The sequence below is a fragment of the Schistocerca gregaria genome, chromosome X, assembly GCF_023897955.1.
Source record: "Schistocerca gregaria isolate iqSchGreg1 chromosome X, iqSchGreg1.2, whole genome shotgun sequence".
Taxonomy (NCBI): domain Eukaryota; kingdom Metazoa; phylum Arthropoda; class Insecta; order Orthoptera; family Acrididae; genus Schistocerca; species Schistocerca gregaria.
The window spans coordinates 705,248,577-705,261,479 of NC_064931.1; the positions used below are offsets into that span (position 1 = coordinate 705,248,577).

Here is a 12,903-nt window from a genome sequence, read left to right on the forward strand (position 1 = left end):
TTCCTGCATTGTTGATATTCCTACCTAGAGTTCCCATTGTTTGATTTTTTGTTTGGACAGTTATTTGTTAACAGTAATGTCACAGTAAAGCTGTAAAGCATTTTTAAAATCAAATTATACAATTTACATGCCCCATTCATTTTTCACAGATCAATCACATATAATTATCTAAGGAAAGAATGCCGACTAAGTTGTGAAGATCGTTATACTCAGCCACAAGCATTCATAGTGAATGGTGACTCTGATTATTTGGAGAATCAATGTGCACCACGTGAGTACAGTTACTAGTAGTTATTTAAGACTAATGCTACTAGTGCTAGTCACATATCAATTGATGTTGCATTATTTCATTGTATTGTTACTCCTGTCTCATCCTTGGGACATTTATCTTGTTATTGTCACATAAAAATTATTTAAAGAGCCTCCTAGCTGGATGTACATACTGAATGATAAAAATTAAACCAGATGTTGACAAATAATTCGTAGTACGTCATAAGATGCACATAAATAGTAACAGTGCGTAAGCACTTTGAACTATATTTTTCTCATGTTAAGAAGTATTCTGTGCAAAAATCTTATTTAACTCTTACTTCAAGTAAAATGTGCATAGCTAAATTTTCCAACATTGTAAAAGATCTTATCTTATTACACAGTGTCTATGGCATAGCTAGGTTAAGCATAAATATGTATTAGTTTGAAGCACTTCATAATCAGAGTAGGATGTAACAATTTGTAGGAATAGTAAATGGAATTATCACATTGGCTCTATAATGGGTAAAGGAGGTGACAGACTTCATTTCATTGACAAAATACTGGGAAATTGATTAGTCTACGAAGAGACTGGTTACAAAAGACTTATGTGAACCATTCTAGAATATTACTCAAGTGTGTTGGACCCATTCCGAATGAGACTGCTCACACAAAATGATCACTGGTTAGTTTGACTCACAGGACAGTATCTCAGAAATACTGTAAAATCTGTATTTGATGACACTATGAGTTGGACATCTTCATGCCTCATCCTCAGAAGCACCTATGCACTATTACCATTTCTTGGCATGGACTCAAAATGGATCATGCAGCCTGAGGTTATTTTATTCATTATTATTACTGTATATGGCTGCACTCCCACCAATACCAATGATGGGTAATGAAGATATGGATAGTCCATGCCAAGAAATGGTAACTGTGCACTGGTGCATCTGATGATGAGGCATGAGACTTGAAACTGATCGTGTAATAAAATCTGTAACACCATAATTGCAGCCCAAGGCTATTTTATTTATTGTTATCCCTACTTACAAAGTTCCAGAAACCAGTTTTAAGTGAGGAATCTTAGAATATACTACAGCCACCTTAGGGATGTCCACCCCCGGTAGCTGAGTGGTCAATGTCACAGAATGTCAATCCTAAGGGCTCTTTCCAAAGAGAGAGAGGAGATGGATCATGTCATAACTAGTTGAAAGCAGTTGCCAGAATGTCCAATCTGGATCCAATCTGCATAGATGAATTAGAGTCCTCAAACCCAGCTGACATAATCTGCTTCTCTGAACATCATGTGACCACTGGTATAAAACTTTAAAGTGTTACAGGATTTAGGTTACCATCTCGCTTTTGTAGATAGAGCAGAAATTGAGAAAGGAGTTGACACATTCATCAGGAACTGTCATAAATTTAAGAACATAGACAGTCATAAATTTTGCCTAGAACATCATATGGAAACATGTGCAACAGAAGTCGAATTTCATAAAAAATCCTTCATAATATTAAGTGTATATCAAGCACCTGCAGGTAACTTTAATCTGTTCATAAACCTCCTTGAAGCTGTAGTGGCCCATTTAACAACCAAAAACAAAGAAATAGTGGCTGCTGGTGGCTTCAATGTAGATTTCCTTAAAGACTCTCCCATTAAGAACGTATTTGAGTTAGTAACACTATCATTCAACTTAATTACCACTATGAAATTCCCAACTAGGGTAGCCAATTGCTCACAAACAGCCATTGAAAATATCTTTATAGAAAAATCCAATGAACAAAATTATATTACAAAACCAATAGTCAATGGCCTCTCAGACCATGACATGCAGTTCCTTCTGCTAAATGTTAATACTGAACAGAATAGAAAATTTGTTAAATCAGAACTCAAGGGGCTAATCAATGAGTCAAAAATTGATTATGGTAGGACACTCCTCAGAGACATTCACTGGAGTGATAATTACAGTTCTCATGGCATGAATGAAAAATATAACACTTTTGCTAATAAAGTGGTTACCTTATTTGAACACTGTTTTCCCCCAAAATTAACCAAGGAAAGAGCAAAGTCTACAAAGAAGCCATGAATTACTCAAGGAATAGAGGTACCTTGTAAAACAAAAAGAAAACTATATCTGTCAATCCGAAACAGTTCTGATGTTCATTCTACAGCACATTACAAAAAATACTTCAAAATATTAAAGACTGTAATACGAAAATCAAAGCAAATATATTACAAGGAAAAGATAGTCATATCAGATAACAAAATAAAGACAATATGGTATATAGTGAAGGATGAGACCAGTAGAACCAGACATGAAGAGGGGCAAATAGCATTAACAGTAAATGATACACTGGTGACAGATGTGACTTTTTAACAAACATTTTATAACTGTTACTGAAAACATGGGGCTGTCAGATTCTGTAGATGCTGCCCTGAGATACCTTAGACCACACATTGCAAGTAACTTCCATAATATGAATTTCACCCTCACTATCCCAGCAGAAGTAATTTTCATCATAAAATCTTTAAAATCAAAAACATCTAGTGGGTATGATTAAATATCAACAAAGTGTATTAAAGAATGTTATTATGAGCTAAGTAACATATTAAGCTATCTGTGGAACCAGTTGTTTATCAGCAGAACATTTCCTGAACGGTTGAAATATGCCGAAGTTAAGCCACTGTTTAAGAAGGGAGATAAAGAAATAGCTTCAAATTTCTGTCCAATTTCACTTTGGCTAGCATTCTCAAAAATTTTAGAAAAGGTAATGTCCAAGAGGCTTTATAAAAATCTTACCACAAATAACATAATGTCAAAGTAACAGTTTGAATTCATAAATGGTTCTGATATTGATAAGGGTATCTACACTTACATTGAAAATATACTTAATTCATTAGACAAAAAATTGCAGGCAACTGGTATATTTTGTGATCTGTCAAAGGCATTTGATTGTGTAAGTCACAATATCCTTTTAAGTAACTTAGAATATTATGGTGTAACAGGAAATGATGCAAAATGGTTCAAATCTTATATCTCTGGCAGGACACAAAGGGTGTTATTAGGAAAGAGATATGTATTAAGCTATCAGGCATCATCCAACTGGGAAGTAATTACATGTGGGATGGGGTGCAACAAGGTTCCATCTTAGGGCCTTACATTTTCTTTGTGTGTATCAATGACCTTTCATCAGTAACATTACCAGATGCCAAGTTTCTTTTGTTTGCCGATGATACAAACATTGCAATAAATAGCAAATCAAGTGTAGTCTTAGAAAGATCAACTAATAAAATATTTGTGGACATTAATCACTGGTTCCTAGCCAATTCTTTGTCATTAAACTTTGAAAAAACACACTACATCCAGTTCAGAACTTGTAAGGGCTGGCCCATGAGTATATGCCTAACATTTGATGACAAGCAGATAGAAGAAGTGGACAGCGTTAAATTCTTGGTATTACAGCTTGATAATAAATTCAACTGGGAGGAGCACACCACAGAACTGCTGAAGCATCCAAACAAATCTCTATTTGCAATGCAAGTTCTGTCAGACATACGGGATATAAAAATGAAAAGGCATACTATGCTTACTTTCACTCCATAATGTCATATGGGATTATTTTTTGGGGTAATTCATCAAACCAAGATAAAGTTTTCCAGGCACAAAATGTGCAGTAAGAGTTATATGTGTTGTGAACTCAAGAACATCCTGCTGAGGCCTGTTTAGAGAACTAGGGATACTAACTACTGGTTCCACATACATTTATTCCTTAATAATATTTGTCATTAAAAACATTCACTTTTTCAAACCATGAACTCAGTACTAGAAATAAGAATATTCTTCACAAGGATTTAAAATCACTTACTCTTGTACAAAAAGTTGTGCATTATTAGTGAACACACATTTTCAATAACTTACTAGCAGCCATAAAAAGCTTAACAACCAGTGAAATTCAGCTTCAGAGAAAGCATAAAGGATTTATTGGTGGCCAACTCCTTCTACTCCATTGATGAACCAATTGATTTTTGTGTGTGTGTGTGTGTGTGTGTGTGTGTGTGTGTGTGTGTGTGTGTAAAGTACAGTCTAACTTCTGCACCTTTTCAGTGCATTACAAATAAGTATTGTGGTAGTTCTATTATATGTTTCTTACCTTATAAATTAAAAAAAAAACTTTTTAAAATTTTAAATTCAGTGCATTATGTGATCTCAGTAAATAAGTGTTGTAAAATGATCCTTTCATATAGTGTTCATTAAAAAAATCATTCCACATGGGATCTATGGAAGGTACATTAGCTTATTTGTTTTAGTTGTAAATATTTGTCATGTATTATTGTTTTTCTGACATAGTGTACATCCTGGAGGACGTCCTCACTATGGATCAATTGGAATAAAAGTAAATCTAATCTAATCTGAGGACAGTCAAAAGCCAACACGATTTCTTTCCCACACTACATCTTTGTTACTCATAATGGTGCTTAGTCACTTGTTTGTCAGCATGTTCCACTGGACCAAACAACCTTAACTGAAACTATGCACCTACTCAGCATGTAGACCATAACAAATTGTGCATAAACATTGTAGATTGAAATTTAACCAAAAAGTTATAAAATTGAAATAAAATTTTGTAATACCTCATAGACTGGATAGGTGACCTGCACAGGACATTTGTTTAGCATTTTAAGCACATCTCAAGAATCTTGTTAAATACAACTGATGATTTCTCTCTGTCGTGTATCAAAACCTCTCACATAAATAATGCTCCATTTCAGCCAATGTGATACATGGGTGTATAACTGTAAACAGTGGCAGCTACTGTGTAAGGGTACAAGAGCATGTGAACACACTAGCCTTTGACATATTGTGGATTTGTTTTGTTATTTTTCTTTGGATGCTGTTAAAAATAATATAGAAGCTGTAATTGGAAATACAGAGCACTAAATCTGACATGCTATGCTACATTGCTGCTCTAGACTTTGTGAAACTTGGCATCAGGGTGATGAGCCCACCTTCAGTTGTGCTTATTTTGAGGAGCTTTTACGTATACTCAACTGGCATGACATAATTGTCTTACAGGCCAAATACATACAGATTTAATGAACAATGCACAGTTCACAGTGTGCACATATAGTCCTTATCACTTAACTACAAGTCTACCACAGAGATACAAGGTGGTAGCACACTACAGCAGACTTTTATACCTGTTCACTTGGCATAAATCCCACTAGATGGTAGCACACACCTCAGATGTGCCAATTCACTCACTATATAGTAAAATTAGATTGAATGTCAGTATGTGTTATAGTTATACGGCCAGAAAAACCTATTTTGTGGGTTTTTGAATGAGACATAGTATATTAAGTTTCTAATTTTATCATACAGTAATCCATTTGAGGTGCTAAGAACTGTAAAGCATATCATTGTTGATACTGAGATTGTGACAATTATTCATACTTCTGACATCTGTTGACCATGTGGTAGGTCAGTTTTATCTCTGCTGTAGGCCTGCACTGTATATATACACATTTATGAAACACTGTCTTACTGGTTTGCCTGATACCCACTTAAATGTGGGATCAACAGTGGCATGCTTTTGGTCCTTATGGTTCCCGGTGCCTCATTTGTATTCTAGTGAAGTGACCATGCTGGTCCACATTATTATCTGAATTTAATCATTTCCACAAATGGTAGTTTGGTGTTGGTTGTTTACTGTGCTGGAATTGGCTTTTGTGTTGCAGTGTCAGTGTGATCTCTGTTGAATCTGTTTGTGCCAACAGAAAAGAAAATCATTAGGATAAGTTAGTAGCAAAGGAACTAGGCCTCCCAGACCAGATCCGTCACCTCAGAAAGTGATGAAATCAAATAAGCATGCCTACAAGCGAATGTTTCACGAAGAAGTGTATTATAAGTGTAAATTTTTCTGTAGGTGCAACATATTAATGTCCCGGAAGTTAATTCATGGACTAACACATGTTAAGGATCTTGTACATTTCTCCAAAAAAATTAAAAAAGGCACAAAAACCACTCTTACACAAAAATATGAAATGGAAAATAGCGAAAGCTTAAACATTATTTTGTTCTTGCCCTAAAGTGTACTTCATTATGTAAAAAACAACAAAATTCAAAAAAACAATTCTTTTTTTTTTTCAGACAAGTTATGCATGTCATTATTATCATGATCATTATTACCGGCAGTTTCTGTAGTTGTACAAACTCCTTGATAAGCATAACTATTATGCAACAGAAGCTATTAATTTGACGCTTTCAAATTTATCTGGATCCAAAAAATTTTGAGCACTCAGAATGTATAATCATGAGTTGCCAGTGCTTGTAAATAAAGAAATGTAATAAAAGTGTGTCATTCTTTGATCATGATTACATTGCAGGTCTCACACACTGTGCCTACACATACCACAAATCAGGACAACAGCTCATATACACAGATAAATCACTGTCCTCTTTCAGCGACAAAAGCTGTGAGCAAGCATGTGATGTGGAAAGGGAATTTGTGTGTCGATCTTATACTTTCTTGGGACAGGTCAGTAAAACATTCTTATTTTCATAATAATGACTGATGGTCTTAATTACCTTGTCACTAATACACTGGAAATGTGCTAGATATGTTTTAACATAATGTAGTTATTACTGAATCTGCAGTAATGGATGTTAGCAAACTGACTGACTTAATGCTGACTATTAGTGGAAGAAGGGACCATACTCTATGACTTCAATGAATCTAAATGTAGTCCCATCAATATCCCTGTGACTTAAATAGCTTGTGGTGAGGTTTATTCAAAAAATAAGATTTTCACATACAATAATTTTATCAAATATTATAGATAAGGCTTTTAAAATTCATTGAGTAAAATAGAACTGAGAATCTTATACCATCCAAATGACATATTTATGCAATTATGTGTCACATATTGAATATTAAAAACCTATGATTGAAAGTAAGCACCAGGATGACACTTTTAGTAATTGTAGTAAGCACACACACACACACACACACACACACACACACACACACACACACACATGCGTGTGCAGTGGACCAGAACTCCAACAGCTTTCTAGGTTGTTCAAAGATTCCTTCTGAGAATTTTGGTATAAGGAGCCTGTGGGCTCCTGTGGCTTGTTTCAAAATAATTATGTAATTAAGTTTCCTTTGATTTTTATCCTAGTTACCTTTATTCCTGGCAAAAATACCTCCACAACAGTGGAAAATTCTATGATATACACTTGCAAAATGTGCAGCACAAAACATGGAGTAAACAGAGTAATGCAAAGTTAATGTGGTATGGTTGTCATCGCTGCAGGAGCAGTTGAGCACATAATTGTGCTGTTCTTCCATTGCCTTCAGTGAACACCTATAGGAAGTGCTTATCAGCCAAGTCTTCAAAAGACAAATTTGTTACAGAACTGAGTAGTACTGAATGCAACCTTGAGGGTAAATAGTGCAGTGGGCATGAGTGCTGTCAGCAGGAAGTGGATGGAACAAGTTTGTTTCCACACAAAATCCACAGCATCTACCATCTACATTTGTGCAGTTGTGCAGATATTTTCAGTGCAATGCAGGTACAAAGCTAATTTAGCCAATAAACCAAACAAAATGCAATAAGTCTGTACTAGGCCACTGGAAAACATGGGGTCTGTATACCGAAATACTCAGAGGGTATCTGTAAACAATCTCTGAAAATTTGTCAATGGACTTCCAGTTCACCCTGTATGTATTTTATATGACTCATGCAGTGTGATAAATGAAAAATTTGTGATCAGTTCTTGGACATTAACATGAATCAAAGAAATTACATTAGATCATGTAAAATTGTGTTTAATTTTGATCCATCTTTGAGCATTTTTATACAATTAGTGTCATCATAGGGAGAGTACATATATTGCACAAATACATTTTGTTCACATAGTTACAGTACACATGTTAATAATAATACAAGACACATAAAACATACACTAGAGAACAATTTCTTAATTTGATAGTAAATGGAAAACAATATACAGAAGTATCTAATAAACCATTGACATACTCAGGTAAAAACAAAATAATTTACAGGAAGAAATAATTTAAGATCTCAGGGCATCCTTAGGAGAGTTTTGAAATTCTGAAATTTTGTAAAAATCCTTTTCTTTCAACCCTTTTTCAGTTTTTGTTTTAATGTCATTAAGTTAGACACAATGCACCTGTAAAGGTAAAGTATTAAATAATTTTACGCCCAATTATTCATAACTAGACTGTCCTTTCTTTAATCTAGTTGTGGGCATATCTATCTGTTTCATTTGCCTAGTTTTTTGTTGGTGTACAACTTATATTAAGCTGTAGTTATTTAAATTTCCTTTACTCTTTAGAAGGCAATAGTTAAAAATCAATACTTTTAAGTCTTTAAAAAAAGTGGCGTGCTGGAGGTTTTAGAGTTTGTAACTCTAGAAATAGACCTGTTATGCACAATCTGTATTTCATCAATCTTCTGTTTTTCTCTATATTATGCTTCATAAATCATGTTTGTTATTGCTATAGCAACTATCATTAAACACAATTCCTACTGTAAACTTCCCATTTAGGGTAGCTAGTTTCTCACAATCAGCTGTTGATAACATCTTTATAGAAAAGTCCAGCAAAACAACTTGTATTACAAAACCAGTACCCAATGGCCTCTCAGAGCATGACACACAATTCCTTTTGTTAAATGTGAATTCTGATCAGGATATAAACTCTATTAAATCTGAAATGAAGTGGGTATTCAGTAAGCCAAAAATTGAGTATTTTAAGACACTCCTCAAAGAGATAAAATAAATTTATATATACAGCACTCATGGTATGAGTGAAAAATACAACACTTTTAATAATAAAGTGCTTAAATTATATTAATACTGTTTTCCTCCAAAAGTAACCCACATTAAACCAAAGTCTACAAATAAGCCATGGATTACTCAAGGAGTAAAGACATCTTGAAAAATCAAGAGGGAACTATATCTGTCAGTCAGAAATAGCTCTGATGTTGATGCTATAGTACATTACTAGACATACTGCAAAATATTAAAGATAGTAATATGGACATCAAAGCAAATACATTACAAGACAAAGATAATAACATCAGATAACAAAATAAAGAGAATGTGGATATAGTGAAGAAGGGGAATGGAAGAACTAGACATGGAGAGGGGCAGATAATGTTAACAAGTATTTAAGAACTGTTACTGAAAAGATGGGGTTGTCGGGTGAAGTAGATGCTGTATGCAGCACCTCAGACCAGTCATTACACATAACTTCACTGATATAAATGTTACCCTCACTATCCCAGTAGAAGTAATGTACACCATAAAATCTTTAATACTAAAAAGTTGTAGTGGTTATGATAAAATATCGACAAAGTTAATTAAAATGTGTGCTTCTGAGTTAAATAATATATTAGACTATATGTGTAACCAATCATTTATCAGAGAAACATTTCATGAATTGTTGAAATATGCTGAACCTAAGCTTTTATTTAAGAAGGAAGATACAGAAGTACCATCATATTTCTGTCTAGTATCAGTTCTGCCAGCATTCTCAAATATTGTACAAAATGTAACATACAATTGGCTTGTTAAACAGCTAACAGCGAATAATATATTGTCAAAGTCACAATTCAGATTTCGAAAGGCTGCCTACACATACAGTTAAAGTATGCTTAGTTCATTAGGCAATAAATTGCAGGCTGTTGCTATATTCTGTGATTTGTCAAAGGCATTTGATTGCGGAAATCACAATATCCCATTAAGTAAACTAGAATATTATGGTATAACAGGAAATGCTGCAAAATGGTTCACATTCTTCCATCACAGGAACCATAATTTTCCTTGTGTGTATCAATGGGTTTTCATCAGTAACATTACCAGATGCCAAGTTTGTTTTGTTTGCAGAAGATACAAACATTGTGATAAATAGCAAATTAAGTGTAGTCTCGGAAAGATGGATTAATTAAATTTTCATGGGCATTAATAAATGATTCCAAGCCAGTTCTTTGTCACCACACTTTGAAAAAGCACACTATATGCAGTTCAGAACTTGTAAGAGGATTTCCACAGTGCAGCCCTAAAACATGATGACAAATAGACAGAAGAAATGGACAGTGTTAAATTCTTGGTATTACTGCTTGCTAATAAATTCAACTGAGAGGAGCACACCACAGACCTGCCAAACTCCTGAACAGATCCCTATTTGCAGTGCAAATGTTGTTAGACACAGAGGATATAAACATGATAAATCTTGCATACTACACTTACTCTCATTCTATAATGTCATATGGGACTACTTTTTTGGGGCAAGTCATTAAGCAAGCCAAAGTTTTCTGGGTCCAAAAACGTGTAATAAGAATTGTGTGTGGTGTAAACTCAAGAAATTTTACATTACAAATACATCTTTTTTTTCAAAATGACAGCACAATTAATTACATCAATACTTGAAATAAGAATAATTTTCACAAAGATTTAAAGTCACTTACTTTGGTCCAAGAGGGTGTCCATTATTCTGGAACACACATTTTCAGTATCCTGTCAGCAGCTATAAAATGTTTAACTACTAATAAAGTTAGTTAAGGAGGAGCCTAAAGGATTTATTGGTGGCCAACTCCTTCTACCCCACAGATTAATTTGTTAGTAGAACCAACTCATCTGTGTCTGTTACTAATAATATCAGGATAATGTGAGTATTAGTCCAACCTGACTTCCACAGAAATTCAGTGCAGTAATGCAATCATTGTGAATAAGTGTTGTAAAATGATTTCTCAGTTTAGTATTATTACCTTCTAAATGAAACTGTATACATATTTATTTTACATCCATTACAATAATTTCACTTGGGATCTGTGGAAGGTACATTAGCATATTTGTTTTTTGTTGTTATATTTATTGTGTATTTTGTGACAAAAAGTACATCTAGTTTAATCGAATATTGGTATTAGTAACCAGTATGTGAAAGGCAATACCACCAAATCAAAGTCACTGGAGTTCATAGCAAGCCACTCATGCCACAGATATGTATGAAATATTTGTGAAATTTCATATGCAGATAGTGAAACTGTTAATTTCTCGGTCTGTACTGGCGTAGCACTCATTGATGGGGAAACCATCTTAACTTCGTCTGCAGAAAAATAAGCATCTTGTTGTACTTGCTTTTCCAACTGTACAAAATTATGTGTAATAAAATGCTGAAAACAGTATACTATTGCTATGTCCTGAGAGGGAGTAAGAAAGACAGTGAGAAGCATGAGAGGGGATCTTACCTCTGTCAATGAATTAGATGTGGTTAACTGATGGTGGATCACCTGATGATTCCCTGGCCCTGGCTGAAAAGCAATGTTTGAGTGGTACAGAGTATTGAACTCAGTAGGGCTACTGAGGAAACAGGGTGGAAATGTCAAAGTATAGATGTGAGTACATTCCATGGAAGTATCCCTGGCACTTCTCCCTATTTACAAGTTCCCAGCTATAATTGACTAACTCTTTATTCATGAAGTCTGCTCTGTGTCCCACATTGGCCAAGGATAGTGAAATATCTTATCTGGTTCACGCTGATAAGTGTTGTGGACATGGCATCATCTACTTGTTGTTGGTACAGCACTATCCAGTAGGTTTGGAAGTCCCTATTTATATGGCTTCTTTTGCACACTGCCCTTCTGAAAGATTTGATGATGAATTGCTGTGCGTGGCTGACCCTGCAGTTACTGCATGATGCCAGCTGTATTTGGCCCTTCTGGAATATCCGTTCATTGCTACTCTGTAAGCTGTGGGGGAGCTAGTCAAGCAGGCTGCTATTGCATGTCACGAGAGTGACAGAGCCATCATCCATTATTGAGTTCTGATATTGGTTCACCACTACTGGCACTGAAACAAGCAGCCTACTGCCTCTGGCCAAGGCTCACTTTCTGAGTTGTGTTAATGAACTGATCAAACATTTTTCGATTTGTGACACCTCCCTTCCCTTGGGGAAAATTTTGTAAGCTCAGCCCTCCAAAGTTATGAAATTTTCATTGCCTAGTCACATGTCCAGTGGACTTTTCCCTTGCTTTATTTCCAAACAGAACATATTTACATATGATAAAGTTCACCAAAACAAGTTCATCACTGTACCTGGAAGGTAGTTTCAGCAAAATAAAATCTCTTCACATAAACCAACCCACATGAATGGGAGCATTGATACAAGGACAGACTTATAACTATAGAGTTACAATTTTCATATTACACACCATATAATACACAAACACACATGATTCTGGATATAGGTTACATTTTCACATAATAAAACTTTACATTATTGGTATCATTGATAAAACTGTAGAGTTCATAATTACATGCCATATAAGATGTATTGTATATGTACCTTTTTTCATTCTATCTTTTGTCAGCAGCATCTCTAACATGGGTGTGTCAGCTCCTATGTTTCTGGGAAGCTGTGGTGTCTGACTTTGTTCTTTCCACAACACTCTGTCTAATGTCATACTCGACTAACTCCTCCTCCTCACCATATTTTTCAGATTGGGGAGAATGTATATACCTTACTGTGTCCTTAGAAATGCTACTAGTCACAGCTGTATTAGTTACACATACCTTGGTACATCACCTTTCTGCTGCTTCACAAATCTGCCACAACTCTTGC

General features: G+C 34.8%; 1 protein-coding gene across 2 annotated transcripts in view; it reads left to right on the forward strand.

Moving 5' to 3' along the window:
- The window catches only part of LOC126299294 (uncharacterized), a 483,067-nt gene that overhangs the window by 293,947 nt on the left and 176,217 nt on the right, over positions 1-12,903 (forward strand). For both annotated transcript variants that reach the window (XM_049991089.1, XM_049991090.1), the window contains exons 15-16: positions 150-271; positions 6,638-6,789. In XM_049991089.1, the coding sequence (XP_049847046.1) occupies positions 150-271; positions 6,638-6,789 (274 nt within the window). The remainder of the gene's footprint in view (positions 1-149; positions 272-6,637; positions 6,790-12,903) is intronic.